Raw genomic sequence first — 13,393 nt, 5'->3', positions numbered from 1 at the left:
AAAGTATGATGTGTAGGGACTACAAGTTAATAAAATCTGAGTATGTGCAGAGGTGTAGTTCAGTTGTTGTGAAGGAGGATGATATTGTCAGGAGTTGCAGAAGGGCAGAATGGATTGGAGTAATATAAAAGGTGGCAAAATAAATGACTAGTTGAGTGGCTTGTAAGGAAAAGATTGAGAAATTCCAGGGGAAGAGAAGATGGAAGGAAAGAAGAAAAGGAAAGGGGAAAGGGGGAAGATTAGAAAAAGTAGGGAGAAACACTTGAAATAAAAGGACATACAAATTGAAACTTTGAAAAAAGGAAAAAACTTAAAGCCTGAATTTCTTCCCTTGAGAAGAGTGTCTTTCCTCTATGCCAAATGAGTACTTTGGACACTTCCCCCCAACATATACTGCTCAGATTGCAGTCTGCAGTTATCATGCGTTCCATACAGGTGACACATCTCCCAGAAGGTGCAAGTCAACTTTCCTTTACACAAAGGCTTTCTCTCTGCCACTGCCTCTCCTAAATGGCTTGGAACCATCTTTCCTATTATGTCAGGTGAGCAGTGGGGGATTGAGGGTGGTGGCTTATGGTCAAAGGCCAGCAGTCAGTGATTTTCCTTCTCCACAGCCCAGGACTCCCTCTGCTCCTGGAAGTTTCACAGCCCTGACTCAATTTTTCACACTTTGGGATGTTTATGGAATGGAAGAGTCTCTGATCCAGAAGTAAAGGAAAAGGAACACCCACTAGTGTAGTGTGTTCCTAATTACATCTGTGTGCTTGGGGTGGATTTGCATTTTCAAACGCTTATTTAGAGGTGGGTCATTGAACATTTTCTTTGCCTATTATTTAGCAAAATAACCAGAGCAATCACCCTAACTTCTCCAAACATAAAGTTATCTTCAGGTTTGTGAGAAGTCAGTGATCTTTAGCCTGTCAGAACTCTGTGAATTTCAATTCTCAAATGATAATTTATTTAACTACTTGTACTTACCTTCATTCACTGATCTTATAGTTCCCTCATTAGATATTATGAATGTACCATACTTGCCCACATTATTTATTTCCTTCACAATACTTACAACATGACTACAGAACCATAAGAAAGTATTTCTGTCAGGTTATTATGTATAATTGTGTCACAGGTTTTTTTTCTCATTTTGTTTGTAACTTCAGCCACTGTGTCCAATGAACTACTCAAGAATTTCAGAATTTCTCCTTCTGGGAATTTCAGAAGACCCCCTGTTGCAGCCCATCCTCTTTGGACTGTTCTTGTCCATGTACTTGGTCACTGTGTTAGGGAATCTGCTCATCATCCTGGCCATGATATCAGATTCCCACCTGCGCACACCCATGTATTTCTTTCATTGCCACCTGTGCTTTGTGGACATCTGTTTAACATCCACAACTGTTCCAAAGTTGTTGCTGAATATGCAGACACAGAGTAAGATCATCACTTATGCAGGATGCATCACACAAATGAACTTTTTCCTGCTCTTTTCAGTTTTGGACATCTTTCTGTTGACTGTGATGGCCTATGACCATTTTGTTGCCATTTGTCAACCCCTGCAATACACAGTCATCATGAACCCTCAGCACTGTGTGTTGCTGGTTCTGGTGTCTTGGATGGTGAATGTCCTACACTCCTTCTTACAAAGCTTAATGGTGTTGCAGCTGACCTTCTGTACAGACGTGGAAATCCCACACTTTTTCTGTGAACTTAATCAAGTCGTCAACCATGCCTGTTCTGACACCTTTCTTAATGATGTGATGATTTATTTGGCTGCTGTGCTACTGGCTTGCTGCCCCCTTGCCTGCATCCTGTACTCTTACTTCAAGATCTTTTCCTCCATCCGTGCAATCTCATCAGCTCAGGGTAAGTACAAGGCATTTTCCACCTGTGCATCTCACCTCTCAGTGGTCTCCTTATTTTATAGTGCAAGCTTAGGCGTGTACCTCAGCTCTCCTGTGACTCAAAACACACAATCAACAGCAGGAGCCTCAGTGGTGTACAGTGTGGTGACCCCCATGCTGAACCCCTTCATCTACAGTCTGAGGAACAGAGACATCAAGATTGCTCTGAAAAGATATTTTCAGGTAGAAATAATAAAAATGTCCCTTGTAACAACACTGAAAAAATAACTCATGGTTTCAGGACTCAAAGTTCAGGGTAGTCCTGGGGTTCTTTGATCAAATGTGGGAAGAAGAAATTATTCCATTTTATTCTTGGGGTTTCCTTATATCTGATTTCAGATTTTCTATACAGTGCAATTACAAAATCTGTTTTATTTTTACTTGTTCTATCACATCCAATACTCTACATTTTATCATTTTCAATTATCCCCACACTTTTTCAATCATTGAATCAGAAGTGTTTGTAATTCCTACTTATCCATAAAAATTTGGGGGGGGTATTTTCATCTTAAAGACATAGATGTCACTAGATATTTTTTCTTTTATTAAAATATTCACAAATTTTATTACTATGCTGAACTTTTCATTTGGCAACTTGGCCTTGAATATAATTTTTTAGTGGAAAAAGTCTGAAATCACAACTTTTCACCTGTGGGTTTATCATTCCTGCCACATCACTGCCTTAACTTCCCTTCCTGATAAGGTTGGTGTCAGCATCTGAGAGTGTGTATGGCAGGTGATTAGGGTATATTCTCATATTAAGGACCCTGTTTCCATTTTGACTTAGTTTCCATGAATACAATTATTCAAGTGAGTCTCTATTCCACTTTCTTTCCCAAGTGGATATTTTAACACTTGAGGTAGAAGTTCCCACATTTTTATTAGCACATATTAATTTTAAAGTTTGGGAAGTTTCACTGGGATATTTCTAGACATGCATGTCATATACTTTGATCATGATAACTCACTCTTCTACATTTTCTTGATTACTACCCACTCTTTTTTTCCTTGCAACATTTAAAGATCCTTACAATGTTTCATTTTGACTTTTCTTGCGTATACATGATGTACTTCAAATTGACTTCCCCCCTACCTCTCATTTTTCTCATTCCATAGCAGTGCCCTGTTCATGCTTATGTCATTTGTCTTAGACCTGTCTTCCATGTATGAGATAGAATATGTAGTTTGTCCTTATGAATCTGGCTTATTTTACTTAAAGTAATAATCTCCAGTTTCACCCATTTCCTGCAAAGGAACTAAAGTCATTTTTGTTTATGTACATTTAAAAGTTCACAATTTCTTTATCCATTCGTTGGTTGGTTGTCACTGCACTGATTTCATAACTTGGCTAATGTAAATAGAGCTGTCATAAACATGGCTTTGTAAAATATCTCTAATGTAAGATGACTTTCTCTTTGTTTTATGCTAAGGATTGCATAGCAGAATCATGTGGTACATTCAGATAATATCATATTGCATGTGTGAATATATCAGTGGTTCTTAAGGATTAGCAGTATGGAGGGCACAGGTGGCTGTGGCTGTAAAAGAGCAGCTTTAGTAATCCATGAATGTATGGAGCTGTTCTCTATTTGTTTTTGATAAACTTGTATTTGTTCTATATATTAATAGTTGCAGTACAATATTCTACATGTGCACACAGCATGCACTGAAGAAATCCAGCTCTCTTTAGTTACCCTCTACCCACCCCTTCCCAACTTCTACTAAGCACTGTTGTACATTCAGGTGGAATTTAAAACATGGACATATGAAAAAGAAGATGTGGCCCTTGACTTTCTGTATCTGGTGATTTCAGATGTGTGTCTATATTGACACACATGACAGGCTTCTATTCTTCTTCATATTTCAGCAATATTTCATTGCGTACATGCAAAGTGTTGCTTCATACATTAATCCTGTGATAGGCATTCAGGTGTGTTACACATCTCAGCTGTTCTGAGAATTGCCACAATGATCATAGCTGGGCAGCTATGTTATTGATCCTCTGAATTCATTTCCTTGTTACCCAGTTGACTTCCTGTGTGTGAGCTTTCTGTGTATTTTTTCCGTAATGTTTTCATTGTGGAAGATGAATAAAGGGCACGTAGACTATTTGGTGTCATTCTTAATTAACATTTTTGGTGTTACTGAGTTTTGGCTTGGGGCTTCACACTTGCTAGGCAAGTGCTATACTGCTTGAGCAACACCAGAGCCTTTATGTATCACTTCTTCCTCATATATACTAATATACATTAATCACAAAATAAAAATGTACCAGTAAAAGTTCAAATATGATAATTTAAAGACATCACACCATGTTGTTTGGAACAGCTTCAAAGTTTGAGATTTTTCCTTTCTTCAACATCCAGTTCCTTTTCCCATTTCCAACATGATTTATGTTTTCTTAAAATATATTTTGCTTAAAATTACCCTAACATATCTTATTTTAACAAAAGCATGCAAATAAAAAATATCAATTCTTGCTGATATTCTAGAAATTGTTTAAAAAAATGAAAAAGCACCGTGATTTCAAGGGTTGTGATCACTTCCCTTGATTCTGAAACAAATTAACAAATTTCCCTGTACTGTGAAATGTAGAATAAGAAATCTTATCAGATACCAGCTGCTGTGATCCCAAAGACAAGCCAGTGCTCTGGAGCTCAATGAATTAGCACACTCTGGCACCTCAGAATCTGGAGAAAATGAGAACTAAAAACTGAGCAAAAGTGTTAAGAAAATTTGATTTATGTGAAGCACGCATTTCAGGAAGAAAATGTACTAAAGACTGCATTCACTTATTTCCTATCCTAACCCCTGGGAATATAGAATGAGCAGGAAATAATTTCCTGCTCAGACCAGTGTTCTTTGGGGAAGTCAGGAAGTGTCTCTGGACTTAGAGTCAGGAGAGAAAATGTAACAAATGAGCACAGGGAACTAGAAATGCATTCCTGCTCTGGTGTTGTCTCGCAGTGAGCAGGCTTGTCCAGAACAGGAGTCAGTTCATTTTTGAAGTCCTAAGAGTCCTAAGTCTGAATGGGGAATCAATGCTTCACTCCCTCCTGCTGTCTAATTTTGCCTAGAGTTTTAGTCTCCATCATACATCATCCAGGAAGAAATCTAGACTTCCATACAAGAATCCCCTTCTCAAAGACTCCAATCCAGGTGAGTCTGAGACCCAGGTAGGTTATCTCAGAGATATTCAGCAAATAGAGATGATGAATTTAGGAAATGTCACCTGAGAATGAAGACAGCCATGCCCAGTGTTGAGCCATCACTACATTTTTTGGCTTACTTAACTTGCATAATATTTAGATTCTCCAACGCATAGATCATTGCTGACAATTGTGTGATGGGAATGGAAGCCCAGCTGGAGACTGAATAAAGAATTGGTGTGAAGCATTTCTCATAAAAATTAGAACTTTGCCCAAGTTTGTTTCAATTAGCAAGTAGGAAATTGGAATCAGGTGTGGTGGGATGTGTAATGAACTGAGGAAATGTTTTCTTTAATTTTTAACATATAGGTTGTTTTAATCTGTTCACATAATGACTAAAAGTCCTGGTGGATATTCTATTACAAAACAGTGTGTGAAACATAAACCCCACAGTGGCTTCTTTCATGGTGGTCATTCATATAAAAAAATAAGATCTTTGCTCCTTTAATGCCTGAGTGTTAACTTTTTTCGACACCCAAATTGGAAGTTTATGCTATTTCCTATTTAGTTCTTATATATATATGGTTATATTTCAGTAATTGTTGTGAGAAATTTTATGAATTTTGAGGGCAGTGCTGAGGTCAAACTTAGGGCTTTTCTCTTGCTTTGCAGGTGCTCTGCTGCTTCAGTCACACCTCCATTCCTTTTTGCTGTGATTATTTTGGAGATAGGGTCTTCTATTAGCCCAGGCCAACCTGCACTACAATCATTCCAGTTTCAGCCTCCCAATTAGCTAGAATTATGGCATGAGTCATGTGCCTGGCTAATTTTATGAAATTTATGGTTAAGGCAAAAATCCCACTGAGCAACAAGCAAACACCTAAACCATGACAGGCAGAAGCTTAAAACAGATCTTGCTAAGAGGAGGGCAATAGTGGCAAGCATAGAGTAAATGAGGAAAGTAAAGAGGGTGAATATGGTTGATTCACTTCTGATATAAGTACAAATATGGGGTATTGCATCCTGTTGAACTCACCAAAGAGGGGACTAGGTAGACAGGAGAATAATAAAGGGAATGAACTAATTCAGTTCATAATATATGTATATATGGTAATGTCACAATGAATCCCCCTTAATAACTATCATTAAGTAATAAAATGTATTTTAAAGAAATTAGGACAGGAAGGTAAAACAGGTCCTGTCCAGGGATGGGGACCCATGGGAGGTGGAAGGGCAGAATTATGGAAAGGGGGAAGGAAGACAAATACGCTGGATGTATTTTGTATTGGTACATGAAAAGAGAACAATGTAAACTATTGAATTTGTTCTGAGAAGGGGGAAAGATTTACGAGGGAACCTAGTTAAGATACATGGAAAAAGCTTATGTAAATGTCACAGTGTATCTTCTGTACAACTATAATATATTAATAATAAAAAAATTCAAAATTTATCCATAAGTCATACTGCATATTCATCCTGCTGCTGTATTTTAAATTTGGAGTTTTTCTGCATCATTAGTACTAAAAAGTTGCCTTCTATACCTTTAGTTATCTTATTTCATCTCTGTTTTCCTGATTAGTAGAGCTTTACTTTTGTGATTGGTTCCAATTTTGCAAAAGCAATCATCTTCTGACAGCTTATACAACACATTTTTAAATTTGTCTCCAGATCACCTACATCTTTTGTAAGCATCTTTCCACATATGAAAACTTTATCACCTGGTTGGAGATTCCATTTCTGGACGATGGTATAAATAACTGACATGACAGGGTCAGTGTGAGAAATGAGTATGGTAACGCATGTGCTGCCTTAGCTTAGGGCGTGGTGAGAAATCAGAGAGGGAACGGGGAAATTGTGTAATAATGGTTTCAAGTAATTTCATAATTTTTCCCTGTATCTGTGTCCATGGTTACAAGCATATAGGAGTCATTTTATGTTTATACAGGGTGAAATTATAAATTTAGATAGTGCTTCTTCCACTGTTTCAAAAAGAGTATATTTTTTTCAAATTCTACTTCCAGGCTTTTGTCAGTTAAATTTTAATTAGAGACTCATCTTTCATTATTCACTTACCTTATTCTTTTAGATTTTTTTCATTGAGATATTGTTTGAAGTTTTCATTCAATTCACTGAATGCAGTTGCTTTGCAGCCATTTACTTATCACATAGTTTTCTGTTGCACAGTCTTATTTTCTTGATTAATATAGCTCTATTTTTTAAACTTTTGAAAACATATACTGAGCAAAGTCCTGAAGGTCTCTGCTGAATTGAATCTCACATTATCAATGTAGAAAACTACAGATAAATGCATGCTTATGACAGCAGCCCCATAGCAATCACATGAACTCACAGCATCCTGAGAGGCACAGCATCTTACAGATCCATCCTCAGAGCACAGAAGCCTGAGCTCACAAGTCTAAACTCATAATAAAGCCTTGAACTTATTGAGTTCATCTTGCTAGTATTTTCTTCAAGGTGGTTGTTTCTGTGTTCTTCAAAGACTTTATCCTATAATTTTCTCTGCTTGAAGAGTCGTTGTCTAACCAAATTGTGAATCTTGTAATCCAGACAGCAAAAGGCTAATCCACAAAATTGAAGAAGGAAAGATCCACTTTGACATACAGGATGCATGTAAAATCACCTGTATGTGAATAGTGAGACTCATAAATAAGTGGAATGGAAAGAATGTTGGTGTTGTGGTGTAGAAGAAGACAAAAAGTAGGGCTATTTCTTAATAAATTTAAAGTTAAATAAAGTGATTAATTTTTAGAAACCTGGTCGTACAATGTAGTTCAGGGAGCTAACAATATGATATTGTGTATTTCAACATATGTTACAATGGATGGTGTCACAGCACACATCTGCAATCCCAGAGGCTGTGGCAGGATAGACCATGAGTTCAAGTCCAGCTTGGGTTACATAGCAAGACACTGTCTTAAAAATGAAAAAGTAGAAGTAGAATGACTTCTTTCTCTTATTTTTAAACATTTTCATTAGTGTATGGTAGTTACACAGAAGGTTTAAATTGTGGCATTTCTCTATATGCCTGACATGTTCCATAGTTTGGTTCAGCCCCTCCATCATTCTCCCTCTTGCTCCACTACCTTTCATAAAATGACTGACAGGTTTCAATGTTCCATGTTCACATATGTGTATAGAATACATGAACCACATTGACCATTCTTAACCTCTTCATTTACCACCCCCTCCCACTAGTTCCCTTCACCTAACATGACCTGTTTTACATTCTTGTCTTTCACTAAGTGTTTGTTCATAGTTCATTAGAGTTTTGCCTAGGTATTTTACCTACAAATGTATTTTCCTTTACTTTTTCATATCTTTTTCCACCTCTTCTGTATAATTCTACAGCTTTCAGTGCCTTTCATCATATCCTGTTCCTGCAAACTTGTGTTGTATTTCAACATTATTCACCTTCCATCATTCTGTTCTTTTCTTCCTCCCTTGGTATCCTCACCTAATTCTGTGCATCTTTGAGCATGGGAGATCTTTCATTTTCTAATATCTTCTTAAGTTTCTTTCTTTAGAGATTTACTATTTTTATTGTAGAGGTCTTTCAATTCCTTTGTTCAGTTTATTTCTAAGTACTTTGTTTTTTCATGGTTATTATATATAAAATTGTTTCCTAAATTTTTCTCAGTCTCTTCATTTTGGTATATAGCAAGATACTGATTTTTATATACTGATTTTTATATTCTGTACCTGTCCTGAAGGTGTTTATGATGTCTAGGAGTTTTTTGGGTGAAGGGTTTTGGGCCTTTTTAGTATAATAGGGATAGTTTGATTTCTTTCTTTACTATTCATATTCATTTTATTGATTCCACCTATGTTATTTTTTGGCTAGAAATTCCACCACTATGCTGAATAAGTGAATAGAGTAGACACCCTTGTCTTGTACCTGACTTTAGAAGAAATTGTTTCTATTTTCCCCATTTAGTATGATGTTGGCTGTAAGCTTATCATATATAGTTTTTATTTTGTTGAGGTACATTCCTTCTATTCCTACTTTCATCATAGATTTCATCATAAAAGAATATTGAATCTCGTCAAGGGATTTTTTAGTCTTTTGAGATGATCATGTGATTTATGTTCTTTCTTCCATTTATATACTGTGATAAATTCATTGCTTTTCTATGTTGAGCCACTCTGCATCCCTGGAATGAAACCAATGTTCACATGATTTTTCTGAAATGTTCTTGAATTTGGTTGGCCTTGGATTTAACTGAAAATTTTCGCGCCTAAGTACATTAAAGAGATTGGCTTACAGTTCTCTTTGTTGGTGGTGTCCTTGTCCAGTTTTTGGATGAGTGTAACATTAGCTTCATAGAATGAGTGTGGTAATGTTCTTTCTCTTTCTGTTTCATGGAAAAGTTTCAGGAGCTTTGGTATTAGTTCTTCTCCAAAATTCTGGATGAATTGAGCAGTCAATCCATTTGGTCTTGGGCTTTTATTTATGGGAGACTCTTATTGCTGCTTTAATTTCATTGTTTGCTGCAAATCTATTTATGTGGTTTATGTCCTCTTGGTCCAATTTACGATGGTCATGTGTATCTAGATTAATTTAGATTTTCCAATTTACTCAAGTATAGATTTTTGAAGTATTTTCATTGATATTTGTTGCAATAGACCACTTTTCATCTCTAATTTTATTAACTTGGGTGTTCTCTCCTGCTTGTAGTCAGATTTACTAAGGGTTTATTAATTTTAGTTACCTTTTGAAGAACCAACTTTTTGTTTCATTGATTTTGTCCCTGTTTCATTGATTTGGGCCTTTATTATTGTTCTCTCTCTCCTTGTATTAATTATGGGGTTAGCTTATTCTTGTTTTCTAGGATGTTGAGATGCAGCAATTACATCATTTATTTGAGGTCTCACTGTTTAGCCAATGTACATACTCATAACCATAAACGTTCCTCTTAGCACTGTGTTTGCTGTGTTCCATATCTTCTAGTAGGTTGTATTTCATTTTCACTAGATTTAAAGAACTTTACTGGGGACAGTCTGTACTTTTAAGGACAGTAGGGTTTATTTAATGAAGTTGGGTGTACCAATATTGAGTGCATATAACTTAACAGTTATTAGTTCTCCTTTTTTCAGTATGGAGTGGCCCTGTCTTTTCTGAACATTTTAGGTGTGAAATCTACTTTATATCAGTATAGCTACACCTTCCTGTTTTTGAGGTACATGTGCTTGGAAAATATTTTTCCACCACAAGAAAATATTTGTTTTCATCAGTGAAATGGGTTTCTTGTGAACAACAAATCATCAGGTCTTCCACTTTCAACCAGCTCACCAATCTTTCTCATAATGGGGAAGTTGAGAACATTAATATTCAGTCTTAATATTGAGTAATATGTAATATGTAATAACTCCCACCACATTTCCTCTTCTGTGTGCCACTGGTTCTCTCTTACTCTTCTTGTCACTATCTGTTCATCTCCTAATATTTATTTATTACCATCCTTTCATGACATTATGTATCTTCATCTTCTGTTTGTGAGATTCCTTCCAGTACCTTCAGCAACGCTGGTTCACGGATGATAAATTGCTTTATTGTCTGTTTATCACTGAAGGATGTAATTCCTCCTATACTTATGAAAGATAAATTTGCTGGGTAGAGTAAGTAGTTTGAAATAATTTTCTTTCAGTGCTTGAAATACCGCATTCCATCCATTTTTGCTCTTAAGGTTTCTGTTTAAAGAGCTGTATTCTGTTGGGCTTTCCTTTGTAGGTGATTTGATGTTTTTCCTTTGAGGCCTTCAATATACCTTTCTTGATTTCTATGCTTAATGTTTTAATTATAAGGATGTGGAGAGTTGGTATTTTGTTCATGTCTGTTTGGTGTCCTAGAGGCCTCGTGTACCTTAGTGGCCATCTCTTTCTCAAGATTTTAGGTGTTTTCTGCTATTTTTTGTTTAATATGTTTCATATTCCTTTGACTTGCCCCGTTCTCCTTCTTCAATGCACATGATTTATAGGTTTGGTTTATCAATGGAGTCATAGAGTTCTTCCATATTTCTTTCACATTTTTTCATTCTTTTCTTGATATATTCATGTTTATTCTATTACATCTACTTTGCCTTCATTACCTAAAATTCTGTTTTCCACTTCTTCCAGTCTATTGGAGCGACTTCCAAATTTATTTATATTTCACTTAAGGAGCTTTTTAGTTATAGTGTACCCATCTGGCCATTTGATTTTTATTACAGATTTTCTATATATTTATTAAACCCCCTTTCATATCTTGTATTGTTTTCTTTATTTCATTTTTTTTGTTTATTCCTTGATTTCATTCAGATGTTTTTATACTGTTTGAGGTCATTTATTTAATCTATGCCTTCATAAGATGTTTATGCATATTCTTATGAATTTCATTGACTTGTTTTTGCATGTCATCTTTAACCTCCTTATACATTCTTGTCATCATTATTTTGAATTTGGGAAATGAGGTTTCATCTCTTTCTAGATGATACTTTTTAGATACTTTGTCGTGTGGCTATTGAACTTTTGAGGAGTCATATTCTCCTGTCTTTTGCATTTCTTAAGTCTCTCTTTTGAGCTTTAGTCATCTGTTATTGAATAGTTGCTTGGGAGTTTTAGTTCCCTGAAGTATTTCCTTTCAATTAATTTCTGTGTCCTGGCAGTACTAGTTATTGGATAGGTTGGTTATTTCTGTCCACCAACCTGGAGGTATAACTTAGGAAAAACAAATTTACAAATTCAATAGCAAATCATATAAAGCTTGAATCAGCATTATCTGTAAATAGACAGCTGTTGGAAAAATAAGAGTTGTTTACACAGAGATTTAAAAAGGCAGTGAAAACTACCGAAGTGGGAGAGGAGATAATGAAGAAGGATGAGGAGATGGAGAGAAGATATGTGAGATGTGGGGGCTGCAGGTTAATAAGATCCTAATGTATATAGAGTTGTGATTCAGTTGTGTAGGAGTGTTCTATGGACAGGAATTGCAGAAGGATAGGATAGATAGCAGTAATGTAAGGAGGTGGTAGAATAAACCACTAGTTGAGTGGTTTGTAAGGAAGCAATGAAGAAATGAAGAAAGGAGAAGAAGGAAGAGGAGAAGAGGGAAAAGGACAAAGGTGAGGAAGATTGGAACAGTAAGGAGAAAAAACTGGAATAGAAGAGGGATAGAAAAATTGGCCCTTTGACCAATAGGAAAAATTATTGTTTTAAAATCTGAATTTCTTCCTTGTTGAGAACAGTGGGTTTTGTCTGTGCTCCAGTGAGTATATTGAACACTGTCCTCCAATTTCTGGTTCTCAAGTTTCAGTCTTTACTTCTCAAGTTTCTCCTCTGAGTGGTACCTCTCCACCACCTTGCATATCTGTGTCCCTTAAGGCACAGACTTTCCCTAGGTTCCTGCCTTCCCTGTATGGTTTGATTGGCAACTCTCAATGTGTTAGAGGGAACCTCAGATCAACAGTCAGAGGTAAATAGCCAACATTCATTTTTTCCTTTTCTCATCAATCTGAGAAACTCCCAGCTCCTGGAAGTCTCACAGCACTGTGTGTCAATTTTTAGCAGTTTCTGTGGTCTTTGTGAAATGGAAGCTACTATGGTTCCCCCACCCCCACCCCCACCCCCACAAAAAGAGAACACCCTCTAGGGAAACAGCGAGTTCATGATGGCACTGATGCTCCTTGAGTGGATTTCAATTCCAAATGCTTATTTAGAGGTTTGTCATTGCACGTCTGAATTGTCATGTATAGACAATATATTATTTAGCAAAATCCAGAGCAACTATGATGGTAGCCAAAAAACAAAAGTTATCTTTGAGATTTGTGGGAACTCAGGGACAGGTAGTCTGTCAGTCAGCATTCTGTTATCTTGGATACCCAAATTATCATTTCCTTACCTTCCTCCATTTGCCTTCATTTACTGGTCTAATATCTCCCTCACTAGATTTTGTTAATGTATGATAATTTCCCACATTAATGATTCATTTCACAATGCTTGCAAAATGACTATAGAGCATATATATCATGGGCACCACCTCAGATGCCCCACATGCACACACCCATGTACTTCTTCCTCTGCAGCCTGTCCTTTGTGGACATCTGTTTAGCCTCTGCCACTGTCCCAAAGAGTCTAATGAAAATACAGACAGAGAGCATAACCATAACGTACAAAGTCTGCATTACTGAAATAGACTTTTCATATTTTTGGGGGGTTAGAAATATTTCTGCTGCCTGTGATGGCCTATGAACATTTTATGGCTGTCTGGCACCCATTTCACTACATTGTTTTCAAGATCTCTTGGCTGTGTGTGTTACTAGTTTTGGTGTCCTGGATGATGCATGTCCAAAA

At 36.5% G+C, this 13,393-nt stretch overlaps 1 protein-coding gene across 1 annotated transcript; it reads left to right on the top strand.

Annotated features, from left to right (window-relative positions):
* Nucleotides 1-1,172: 1,172 nt before the first annotated feature.
* LOC109676069 (putative olfactory receptor 7A2) lies at nucleotides 1,173-2,126 on the top strand. The gene has a single exon (XM_020152591.2). It carries the CDS (start codon nucleotides 1,173-1,175, stop codon nucleotides 2,124-2,126), a length of 954 nt encoding a protein of 317 aa, XP_020008180.2.
* The last annotated feature ends 11,267 nt before the right edge of the window (nucleotides 2,127-13,393 follow it).

The sequence above is a fragment of the Castor canadensis genome, chromosome 14 (genome assembly GCF_047511655.1).
Source record: "Castor canadensis chromosome 14, mCasCan1.hap1v2, whole genome shotgun sequence".
In the NCBI taxonomy this organism is placed as follows: Eukaryota; Metazoa; Chordata; class Mammalia; order Rodentia; family Castoridae; genus Castor; species Castor canadensis.
Note: the sequence above shows the minus strand (reverse complement) of the source record. Positions and strands in the feature narration are given on the sequence as shown.